Source organism: Sinohyriopsis cumingii, chromosome 7, assembly GCF_028554795.1.
Source record: "Sinohyriopsis cumingii isolate HCF-2022 chromosome 7, ASM2855479v2, whole genome shotgun sequence".
NCBI lineage: Eukaryota > Metazoa > Mollusca > Bivalvia > Unionida > Unionidae > Sinohyriopsis > Sinohyriopsis cumingii.
The window spans coordinates 33169614-33182614 of record NC_142967.1 but is presented as its reverse complement, the minus strand read 5'-3'; the positions used below and the strand labels follow the sequence as shown (position 1 = coordinate 33182614).

The following is a 13001-nucleotide window of genomic DNA, read 5'->3' as shown; positions in this document are numbered from 1 at the left end:
AGTTGCCGACTCACACAGCTTAAACTCAGAAAAATCAACGTTACACTCTTAAATGTCGTTTGGAAAGAAAATGTAAAAAATTGTTTGATCTATTTTTAAATTTAATATTTCATAGTGTTCATTAAAATTTCCAGGTCCTATCTACCGTTTTCAACGATAAAACGAGCGATACATCAAAGTTTCCGTTACCAATTTTGATCACTATTTTCTTCAAGTTCAATAAATAGGGATCAACTTTTAGGGTATTTTCTGGCTTAAAAAAATGGGATCCACGCCTGACCCTGCGTTATAAATGGGTTCGCGAGTTATCAGGGCGCGAGTTATCGAAGGAGTGGTGTATTATGCAATTTAAAAGACACTTCTTTAGGACACCCTTCATTTCTAATGTAAGAATCCATGTTGTTGCACACTTTTAAACTTTCTGCCCCTTTAAGGTAATTAAAATCAAAAGAAAACGAAAAGTGACATATGTTTGAGTTTAGATACTTTACTAACATATATTCAAATATTTATACTTTGAAAATACAGTTAAGGTGGACTATGGAGATATCGTTTTGTCTAAATGTAAAACTCAATCTAGCGAGACATTCTCTCATTGTAGTGTATAACTTCAACCCATGGACAAGAGGTCATTGTGAGTCTGAGATTGCTCATCTAGCTGACTCTACCTAACAGCTAAATGCAAGAACAGTTGACCAAGAAATCTGAGTCAGTAGAATGCTTTCTTCTTGAATGCACATTATGAAAAGATCCGTTTCATGGTTTTTGTACCAGATCATTTTCTGTCAAAGTTGGTCTAATTCTGTTTTTTAAATGGATAAAGCTGTATAAATGTTATTCTATTTTTAATTAAAGAGGCCAAATCTGATGGTGGATTGGCATCATTTGTATAAATGTTAAAGTTCTTACGTGCATTTTGTCGAATTCTGTTATACTGCTATTCAGAGGAACTTATGAAAACTTACTAACTGTAGTATATCCGCCATATTTGGTGTCAGACTGGCACCAGTATGACTTCTGTTGAATCTGGTCAAATTCTAATGATTTTTGAGAATCATTTAAAGGATATTTTTTTTAGTAAGGATTGTAATTTGGTTGTGAATTGGCATCACCATAAGTATGAAAGTTCTTAATACCAGAATGTCTTGTCCAATTTGAGTGAATTCAGTAAAATTCTGCTGAGCAATTTTTTGAGATTAAGTAGCAGTTTATATTTTTGATGGAGGATTGGATCATCTGTATAAAGTTTAAAGGCTTTTATGTCAGGATCCTTTCTGTCAAATTCTGCCGAGTGGTTTTAGAGAGATCATTTAAAAGTTTTTCAGTTTTAGCAATGTTAGCATATTTCACTGCAGATTACTATAACTTAAATATTTTTTTGTAAAGTTCTATACTAGAATGCAGTCAGGTTTAGGCAAATTCTGTTCAGCAGGTTCTGAGAAAAAGTCAATTAAAGTTTTATATTTTAATTTTTCTTTGTTATCATGGTCATAATTGAAGACAAGAAGACAAACACCATCAGTTGTAAAAATTGTAAACCAGGATGCCTTGTATCAAAGTTTGTCATATTATGTTGCTTGGTTTTGTAGAAGTGGTTATTTAAAAGTACGTGTACTTTTGGAAATGGTGGCAATACTTGATGGCAGACTGCCATCCACTGCACAAATCGGAAAGACTTTGATGCCAAAATACTCCATGTAAAATTACATGCAAATTGGTCAAATAGTTCTTGGGATAATGACTGAGTGCATCATGTATGAAGGACCATATCGTAAACTCACTTGACCGAGCAGTAAGGTGTGCTAACAAGCATGGCATCTAGTACATAAAAAATGTGCCATTAAAAGTGAGCAGTGTGCATTCATGATGCAATTGGTGCAAAAAGCATTAAAAATGCAGAAGACATACTTTAATGCACCCAAAAATTGAAAATATTCACATTTTTAAAAGTATATGGCCTATCAATCAAAATCTGCAAACATGAAAATGAAAAATGCACAGATGATAAAATTACAGTAATCTTGAAACATCACAAAGTAAAGATAAAAACTAATTTCATTATAAATTATTCCAACTCACAAATAATCCTTTTATTATTTTAAAGATACGGTAAATGTATTTGTAGAGGCTGCTACTAAATATTTTCCAGCTCCTGACATCAACTCAATTTTGTAGATATTTAATTTATGGCAGTGGATAGGCTATTAGTTGTATTGTGCAATTTTTAGTGGGGAAAATGAAATCCATGCTATTTAGTTTTCACAGATTCCCATATAAATTATGTGAAAATTAACAGTATGTAAATAAAGGTTACTTTACAGTATTTGTGTTTCCAATGTAGACCTCATCCACACATCAGGCCCCATCAACTAAATGATTCCACATGAGGTATCCATTAAATTATTTCACATCTGGCCTCATCCACTAAATTATTTCACATCTGGCCTCATCCACTAAATTATTTCACATCTGGCCTCATCCATTAAATTATTTCACATCTGGCCTCATCCACTAAATTATTTCACATCTGGCCTCATCCACTAAATTATTTCACATTTGGCCTCATCCACTAAACGATTCCACATCAGGCCTCATCCACTAAATGATTTTAGTAATTTATTATGCAAATTCATCTCATATCTAACAAAAAGGCAAACTTACTGATCACACTTTCATTGGTTTTTAAGGAATATAACCATATTAATGTTATTAATACCTCTCTCTATCCGGGGAATTCCCATCATTTTTCAAAACTGCCATTGTAAAGCCTCTGCTGAAGAAACCAACACTAGGCCATAACGATTTAAAGAACTACCGCCCAGTTTCTCATCTCCCATTCATATAAAAAAATCTTAAAAAAGGTTGTTCTATCCCAGCTTGTATCTCACCTGAATTCAAACAGTCTTTTTAGCAATGTACAATCTGCATATCACCCTTGCCACACTACTGAAACTACTCTTCTAAAAGAAGTTAATGACAATACTGAAACTACTCTTCTAAAAGTAGTTAATGACATTCTCTCTGCGTTGGATAGCGGAAAGATTACAGTCCTCACCCTCCTTGATTTGTCTGCAGCACTTGACACAATAGACCATGATATATTACTTCACCGTCTCCAGCATGTATTTGGCATTCACGATACAGCCTTACTGTGGTTCAAGTCCTACTTGGTCAACAGGACACAAAATTGTATCTGCAAATGGAATACACTCCAGCCCAGTTGATCTATGTTGTGGTGTTCCACAGGGGTCTGTTCTTGGACCTGTTCTCTTCATTCTATACACTCAGTCGCTCTCAAGTGTCATATATCATCATCCAGTGTCTCTCCAACTGTACACTGATGACACCCAAATATACAAATCTAGCCACCCAACTGAAGTTGATGCTACCATCCAAGATGTAGAGAGGTGCATTTCTGATGTGAAATCATGGATGACATGTAACAAGCTGCAGATGAATGATTATAAAACTGAGGCCATTCTGATCACAACACAAAGACTTTCTCATTCACATCCTTTACCTCAAACAATAAATATCAGCAACATCAATATTAAATTCACACTATCAGTATGAAACCTAGGTGTTACTCTGGACAGTACTCTCACATTGCACCAACATGTCATGAACATATGCAAGGCTGCATATCTTGAGCTGAGACGCATAAGCTCCATTCGCAAATATCTTTCAGTTGATGCCACTAAAACACTTGTGTGTTCATTAGTACTTTCAAGACTGGACTATTGTAACTCAATTCTCTCTGGTTCATCTCAATATCTGCTCCAGAAATTTCAGAAAGTTCAAAACACAGCTGCTCAGATCATACTTAGAGTATCATGATTAGAGCACACCTCCCCACTGCTCTGTACCCTACACTGGCTATCCATTCGATCCAGAATCAAACACAAAATTTGTTCTCTGTACTACATTTCACTGTCGGACTCTAGTCCAACATACCTCACCCATGTGTACACACCAGCAAGATACTTACGCTCCTCTTCTGACAATCGTATACTCATTATTCCCACTATGAAAACAAAGTCATATGGACAGCGTTCTTTTGCATACCAGGGCCCAGCAACGTGGAATGAATTGCCCACTGAACTTAGACACAAAGACACGGTGATCTCATTCAAGATTGCTCTTAAAACTCACTTCGACTGCAAGAACAAACTTAAAGACCTAATAATGTTTTCTACCTTAAATATTCTCAGCATGTTTTTTTATGTTTTCTAATTTCATGGTGTTTGTTTTTGTAATCATATCATTATATGTTTTTTATCTTATAGATGTTGTCCAATGTTGTAAAGCGCTTAGAGCTTCTAAAGATTAGGCGCTATACAAAGTCCTCATTATTATTATTATTATTATCATTATTATTATTATTATTATTATCATTAATATTATTATTATTATTATTATTATTATCATTATTATCATTATTATTATTATTATTATTATTATTATCATTATTATTATTATTATCATTATTATTATTATTATCATTATTATTATTATCATTATTATTATTATTATTATCATTATTATTATTATTATTATTAATATTATTATTATTATTATCATTATTATTATTATTATCATTATTATTATTATTATTATTATTATTAATATTATTATTATTATTATTATTGTTATTATTATTATATCCACTCTTACCACTTCAGCTCATAATAAAAAATGGATACGGAGTAAATCTACGTCACTGTTGAAGAGTCTAGAAGAGAGACCCAATGATAATCACTGATACTGAAGGGTCTAGAAGAGAGACCCAATGATAATCACTGATACTGAAGGGTCTAGAAGAGAGACCCAATGATAATCACTGATACTGAAGGGTCTAGAAGAGAGACCCAGTGATATAGTCAATGATATTGAAGGGTCTAGTAGAGACCCAATTTCAGAAATTTCTGAAAAATCTATGATGCTAATTTTGTTTTAATTAACAATAAGATTCCACATTTCTGGATTTTTTAAGCCTCAGCTTTAATGCCCTGCATGAAAGATTTGCCAAATATGGGTCCCAATCCAATGTAAGATAAAACTGTTCAAGAGTAAATGCTTTAGGATGGTGACTAGCTCATTAATAGATCATTTGACAATACCATTTACATTAATTCTACTCAATATCAAACACATATCGAGTCCTGTTGATTCCAAATTAATTTGCATATTTTCATAAAATTCATGTCAGCCATGACATTTTTAGAGTTGTAAAATATCTGATCAGATGCCAGATAAAACATCATATTGTACTTATATAACTCTGGATCAACATCTGTGGGATCTTGCTGTCACAAGTTCACATACCAAGTTTGATCAAAACCTGATCAATATATAAAGTCTAAATCTCAGCCAGATATAAAAAAAACCACATTTCTGACAGTTGAGTCCAACTGCACAGAGCCAGATCTGTTATATAATATACAGATCCTGGGTAAAAGCAGTTAGGAGTAAACAACATAGACCCTGATCTGTCAGTGCATTAAGTAATGGGAAATCAAGGTCTATGTTGTTTGCAGTTGGATTTACACACAAGTATATACTGTAGTTAATATGCCACTACTATTAAAATTTATTTAAGATCTTGATAATACATTATCTGAACCAATTCTGCCAATAATTAGTTCAGAAATACAACCCAAAGCTGCCAATTAAGCATCAATTTACCTTTTCAAACATGCACAAACAAATGTCACTCATAAGTACTACGTCCAAGATCTTTCTAACTTGCATACCAAATCTGATCTGATCAATGCTTTGTGAAATATCAGCATATGAAATTGCATTTAATCACACTGTTACTGAAATTTTTCTATGACTGGTAACTTCTCAGCAAATTAAATACTTTATACAAAACCTAAAACCAATGATGATGATGATGATGATGATGATAATGTAATTTTCTATGACTGGTACCTTGTGAACATGTCACAGAGTCGATAGCTTCATAATGATTTATGACAAGAATATGAGATCTACTTTTAGGAAATATAAGCAAATAAAAAACTTTATACAAAACCTAAAAACAATAATGATGATGCCATTGGAAAAGTGACTGATATGTTTCATTTTCCAATGACATCAGTTACAGAAATAAAAAGATAGATAAAAATCATAGATATGGAAGAGATGACAGTGGTGACTTTATTATATTTTCACATTGTGTTTTAGTGTAGGGAAGCATGATAATTGAATAATATTGTCCTCAAATAAAAACAATAACTCATATTATAAACCTTTATTACAGACATCAATCAAAACATTGTTTTATTTGTCTCTCCATCATTATTCATGCCATGATACTATTTTGCAACAGCTTAAAAAGTAAAATGTTACACTATATAACCATTAACAGTTGAATCAGAAAGCTGTATGACTGTCTATCTTAAAACAACATATTTCACAATGTTTAAAACAAGAGGCCCAAGTGAGCATAAGAACACTTACATGGTGAACATCTGCACAATAGTTAAATTCAATAGTAATTGGCCAAGAAATCTGGGAAAGTAGGGTGCTTCAAAGAGAAATCTCTGCAAATGCTTCTTATTGCATATGTGTCAGTGTTTCCCTTTACGCACATTTGCGTGTCAGGGACGCATGCTGGAGAAAATTGATGCACACATTTTGTTGCTAGGCATTTTTCTAATGCAAAGGATTCACATAATGCGATCAGGATTTAATATCCAATGCTTTCAATAAGGGATGGCATCGTGTATACTTCCAGCAGAGGCATAGACTGGTTCCCTTCTTTGTATGCTTTCTGCATTGCACTTTGCTATTCGTAAAGCGGAGTACAATGCAGGAAGCATACAAAACAAGGAACCAGACTAGCATAAGCAATGTTATAACAGAGTAGCTTCCCCTAATCTTGCTAGCTCTCACATGATTTCCATCGAGCTCAGCAAGATGTCATCCAGATGTTTAACATCAATGCTTGTTGCACAAGCAAGTGATCTCCAGATCAAAACGGCATGCACTAAGAATCATTAGCAAAGAAAGTGAAAGAAGCAGAACACAAAAGAGTAACTGAAGATCTAACTTTAATGAGAAATGGAGAAAATAATTCCCTTAACTGGAATATGGCACATCCATTAGGATTACTGGTGTGACTTCTGATCATGTGATTGCAAAGACTGCAAAAGTGAATAATCCTCTCGTGACAGGGTTTAAGAATTTTAAAAGATCTGCATTTGTTCGCCACATGATATCTGGAGAACACATTATTACCCAAGAAATTCTTTCAAAACAAAGAAATCAGTAAACTTGCCAAGACAAATGCGTTACTTGGATTACAAAGTCAGGGGGGTCATTGTAGATTTTGTTGGATTTTAACTTTGCTGCAATAAAAGAAAGATCTTTAAGTTCAAGTGTAACTTGTTAGAATGAAGATGAATCATTAGCTTCTTTGATTTTTGGATAAATGTGTTCTAGTATGAAGTACAATGAAACCGATAATAGTACACATTTTATGACAGGCAGTAAATTAACTCCACCTGGTTAAAAAGATTTATTTGGCTTTTTGTATTGACTTATATGTCATGTTGCTACATAAAGATTATAAGAAGACTGTTAAAAGTATGACTTTAAACTAAGAGAAAAATGAATAAAATTATTCTTTAAATGGACAATGCATTTGTTTGTTAACTGTGCATGTTGGTTTATTTGTATTTTTAGAGAGAAAGAATATGTTGTGCAAGTTACAATATCCTATTTCAAGCTGAAAAAGTACAGGTCAGATGAAAATTTGTCAGTACACTTTTGACCCCCACATTTTTTATTTGACCCCCCAGTTCGGACACCAAGGCTTTTTTTAACCCTTAGTTTTACACCCCTGGAGGATACACTACTGTTATAAAAACAAAAGTTTCAGGGTTTATATATTTGGTACCTTCATCATTATTTGATGGCATATCAGTATTATGAATTAAAAAGACCCAGTGCCAATATAAATTCTGTTAAAAGTGGTCAAATTCTATTCCTTTTGTTCATTTTAGTAGTGTGATCTTATTTCATGGCAGACTGATATTGTCTGTATAAATTTTAAAGGTCAAGAAGCTATGATACTGTCATACTTAGTCAAATTTGGTTGAGTGAACTTTGGCAAGTTATTAACGATTTTTGAAAACAAAGTTTATCATCATTTCCATGACCTTAAAAGGATGTTTGATTAGGATGCTGTCAAATTGGGTCATAGCCTACTGAGTGATTTTTAAGAAGTAATTCAAACTGATTGTCTATTTTAGCATTGGTTGCCATATCTAATGCACTGCTCTCAATGACTCAAGGTCCCGTGTAAAATAAGAAAAGCAATTTTTTATAACATTCAATTTCCTCAATGCTACACTTATCTAAATCACCTGTATTTGCCAATAAATTGTGTTACTATGACAACATAAACAAATATAAAGCCAACATGGCTTAATCCCTACCAAAGTGAACAGGTTGATATATTCCTTGAATTCTCAGCCGACATTCGAAGAGCAGTATGGTGTAAATGTAATGCATGAGGCCATGTATATACACATGCAAGATGGGGTATGATTTACACGTCATGCATAACAGGTACATATGTTAACAGAACCAGAAAAATGACGGTGTTGGGAAACTATTTTCTTTAATGGTATCAACTATATTTCAATGCTACTTAATATATTATGCATTTCTTTTTTTTCTTCAAAGTGTTAATAGGCATTTCTGAGTTGTTACATCATTTGCCTGGTGCAATTTGCAAAGTTTCAATTATCTGACTGCAGTTAATCATTACCATATTAGAAAAGTGTAAAAGCTATGCATGTAAATTACCTCAGATGTTTTATTTACATGCTAATTATGTATGGCATAATTGCAAAAGTAGCTCAGAAAAAATTCTGCATACTGGTCATCAATAAATCCCATTTTGATTGCTTCAACAAACATTTGGTAACAGAAATAACTTATAAATAAATATCATGTTATGACAAGGGAAACAATCCAAATACTGTTGCAAGATGTGGTGTGTTCTTAAATTTATTGCATATAAAACCATATTAAAAAAATTGTCTTCAACACTTTGAATTTCAAAGGTGTGAGTGTGAGAGATTTGCCCTTAAGAATATCTATAATATGCCTCTCTAGTATTCTGTTGAACAGTTTTTTTAATATTATTATTTTTTAAATTTTATTTTAAAAACAGAAGTTGTATTTAATGGCAGACCAGCATTATCTGTAAAAACCTGAAAGTTCTTCATGAAAAGATTATGTCTGCCACATTATGGTGAAATAAAACTGAAAACAGCAATAGTTGATGGATGCAGGGGCATAAGATAAACCTATCAGCCAGGTAAGCTGATAAAATCATCTAATTTGGCAGTTTTATACTCCACAGCAATGTCATATGGAGGATCCTATCTTTCTTGATTAACCGACATCATGATTGGATAAATAATTATTTTGGAAGAATAAATTATTTTAGTGTTGCTTATAACTTGCATTTGTTTCCTTGATTTACAATTTATGAAACCTAGTGCTGGTTCCACAACATCTGAAGTTTAATCTGAAAAACAAGCAACAAACAATTGTGTAAGTTAAATGAGGCATACAAAATTTAAAATAAAATATCACAAGTAAGTGAATCCCTATCAATAACAATTATTCCCTCCCACACCCTTCTCATGCCACTAAATGTACTTCTGAATCAAATACAGTTTTGATTTTTTTTTTGGTACAAATGCCATAAAAAAACTTTATTAATAATATAGCAAAATACAGCTTGGATGCAAATGTTTATTTTTTTAAAGCCCCCCCCTCCCCGAAGATGTTACTTTTCTTTGTAGGATACATGGTCCTTTTTTCCCATGCATCTGGATTTCCAAACCATTCATTCCTGGCAGAATCCTGAAATTTTCATGGTGAGATCAAACTGGGACAAAAAAACAATGATCCCTTGATTTTTCCAGGTGGTTTTCCCATTGGGACACCCCAAAATTCAATCATATTCTCCTGGTGGAATCCCAGTTGGTTTTCAAAGTGGGATACTGCCAGGATACAAGTAAAATCCTGTCATTGCTTCCCAGCAGGATCCCACCAAAATAAAAAAACCCAGCTAGAATCCTGTCAGAATAAACAGATTTCATTTTTTCCCTGACAGGTTCCCACCAAAGCTGATTTTTAAAATTTATATCAGTTAACCATGGTAGCTTCACAAGTCACTGAGTTTTCTGTCCATCTCTTGTGTGAATAATTGTAACAGTCAAAGTTTGGAAAGTGCCTTCATTGTAACACAGTCAAAGTTTGGACAGTGCCTTCTTCAAGTCGATGTATGGTTTGGCCAGTGGATACAATCCAAGCTCTCTCTTGAAGAGTGTAATGTCCTCCACAATAATAGGCTGCAAAGTAGAAAAGGTAAGAATACACAAAAAGGCCCCAGTGATATTTCTCTTTGACTGCATATTGCTGTCCATCAGTATATGTAATATTTTTTAAAAACTCAAATATACAAATTCTTCTTACAAAGAGCTTTATAGCAAAATCAAGTTATTACAACAAAAAAATGCAAAAGTTATAAATCTGCAGACATGTATACTGAAGCAAAGCATTCGAATGAAAGCAAAATCTTGCATATGTGTAAAACTTAATTAAGAAAATATACCATTCAGTTCTAGGATCATGCTGTGAAATCAGTGTGATTTCAGTACATCATGAATTTACCACAACTGCTATACTCCATAAAAGAAGAAAATTATATTTTTAAAGCACTCCCTCACTATAGGGCCCTTCATTATAACACATTCCTGTTATAAGGTGATCCCCATTACAGTAGTGAAATAATAATGTTCTTATAAGGCAGTCTCACAGTACAGCTGTAGTCTCATCAATAAGGCTTGCTATTTGGGTGCAGCCTCACTATATCGTTACAGTCTCACTACAAGAATGTCGACTCACTAAATGGCTGTATTATCTCTATATGGCTATAGTGTATCTACAGTCCTATTTACAGCCATATAGAGATAATACAGACAGATAGACAGACAGACAGACAGATTAGATAGAGAGATAGATAGATATATAGATAGATAGATAAATAGATAGATAGGTAGATAGATGATGATGATGACGATGATGATGATGATGATGATGATGACAGACAGACAGACAGGCAGGCAGACAGATAGATATATAGACAGATAGATAGATAAAGAGACAGTCTATTGCAAAATATGTCATATTCATCTATTCCAGCACACATTTTCTGTTAAATTAGTCAAATGTATCATAATGGTAACCTTTGTTAACCAATCTCCTTTCTTAATCAGCCAATTTTGTGAGGTCTTCTGAACAAAATTACTCTTAGTGATGAACACCTGTAATGCAGGCCACTTTTCTCACTCTCCAGAGTGCCTGCTTAAAGCTGGCTGGACTGCATATATGAAAAGGTCCTATATTTATGATCTGTATCTGTTAAAGCAGACTGGACTACTTGTGATGCTTGCTATTTGCATGCCTTCACTTAACACCATTATAATGAAGAAATAACGTTCAATTTGTGCCAAAGTGTTTTTTACTCCATTGTTGGTGCCATATACTGCGACTTGCATGCAACTCATATACATATTATATGTGTTATTTGTTTTAAAATATTGATTAATAATCATTACTTGAAAACTTACAGGTATAATTTGACCAAGAACTTCCTTAATTTACAAGTAACTTACAGGAAAATAACTTTCAATTTATGCCAATTTACTCCATAACCTCAGAAACACATCTATGGAATAAATCAAGTGTCACATACACATATATGAAAAGATCCTATCTTTACACTACTGTAACTGTTTTAAAAGCCAAAACAGAAAGAAGCAGCTTCTATTACAACTTAAGAGCCAACTTACTTTAGGAAGCTGAGGAACTTGAAGAAGGTCCATGGACTGTTCATCTCCATCTTGCACCGGTGTAACCTTGGGCCCATTAGGGGACTCTGCAGTTGACAGCACATGGACAGACAACTTGTGTCTCCCAGGAGCATCATGGGCAATCTTATCCTGAGAGATAAATATGTAAATTTAATATTAAACCTATATCATAAGTTACTATCATTGTCTGTACTCTTCCACATCTATAATGTACAGATATCCTGTTGAACTTAACCTATCAGGGGCCCCAAGTGGTCTAAGGTACTCATTTTTACAGATCACCAACAACTCACCTCTTTTTTCAAGGGTAGATGTCTAAGGTTCGGCCAGCGTGAAAATGTGAGAAAACATACCAGAAGCTTCTTGTGGGTCAGTGGTTCTTACCTGGATTTTTCTTTCTCCACCAGGAATAATGTATATTCTATCATGTGCTGAAAGATGTCATTAAACCCAATACAACAACAACACAGCGACTTTTTCTTTGGTTGCAATGACATAGTACTAACAGTGGTGCATCCAGTTATCAAGTTTCATGATTTAAACATAAATGGCACACAATAAATGAACTTGCCAAAACAAATCAACATAGTCACTGAAGCATGAAATACAGATCACAGAGACCTCTTTTTTTCTCCAATATGGGTAAAGTACTTATCAAGACGCATTCCCTTACCAATTTTTTAGATTTTAGGGAAGACAGAATGCATGTAACATGCCATAAACACATGTTCATAAGCTAGAAAAATCAAACAAACCAACATCAATAAAAGATGAAAACATAGGTCACAATGAGAAATTTTTGTTCTAAGGGTTTAGTACAATGAAAGATGCATGTCATGAACAATCTCAGCTTAAAAGTGCCTGAGAAACAAGCATCAAATATAAAATTAACCCCAAGTCAGTGAAGCATATCATATAGGTCACAACGATATACCTCTACTAGTGCTCATCAAGATGCACCTCCACCCCAACTTTCACGATTCTAAAACGTATAGTATGTGCATAGCCTGTCTTCACGAACTGAATACAAATGCTTCACTTAAGCAAACAGTGTGAAATGTGGGTTACTATAACCTCTTTTGCGAGTGTGGTATT

General features: G+C 33.6%; 1 protein-coding gene across 2 annotated transcripts in view; it reads right to left on the bottom strand.

Annotated features, from left to right (window-relative positions):
• Positions 1-6241: 6241 nt before the first annotated feature.
• LOC149794988 (insulin-degrading enzyme-like) overlaps positions 6242-13001 on the bottom strand; it is a 151224-nt gene continuing 144464 nt past the window's right edge. For both annotated transcript variants that reach the window (XM_089964649.1, XM_089964650.1), the window contains exons 28-29: positions 11886-12035; positions 6242-10382 (exon numbers count right to left, since the gene is read on the bottom strand). In XM_089964649.1, coding sequence (XP_089820775.1) covers positions 10281-10382; positions 11886-12035 — 252 coding nt within the window. In that variant the 3' untranslated portion in view covers positions 6242-10280. The remainder of the gene's footprint in view (positions 10383-11885; positions 12036-13001) is intronic.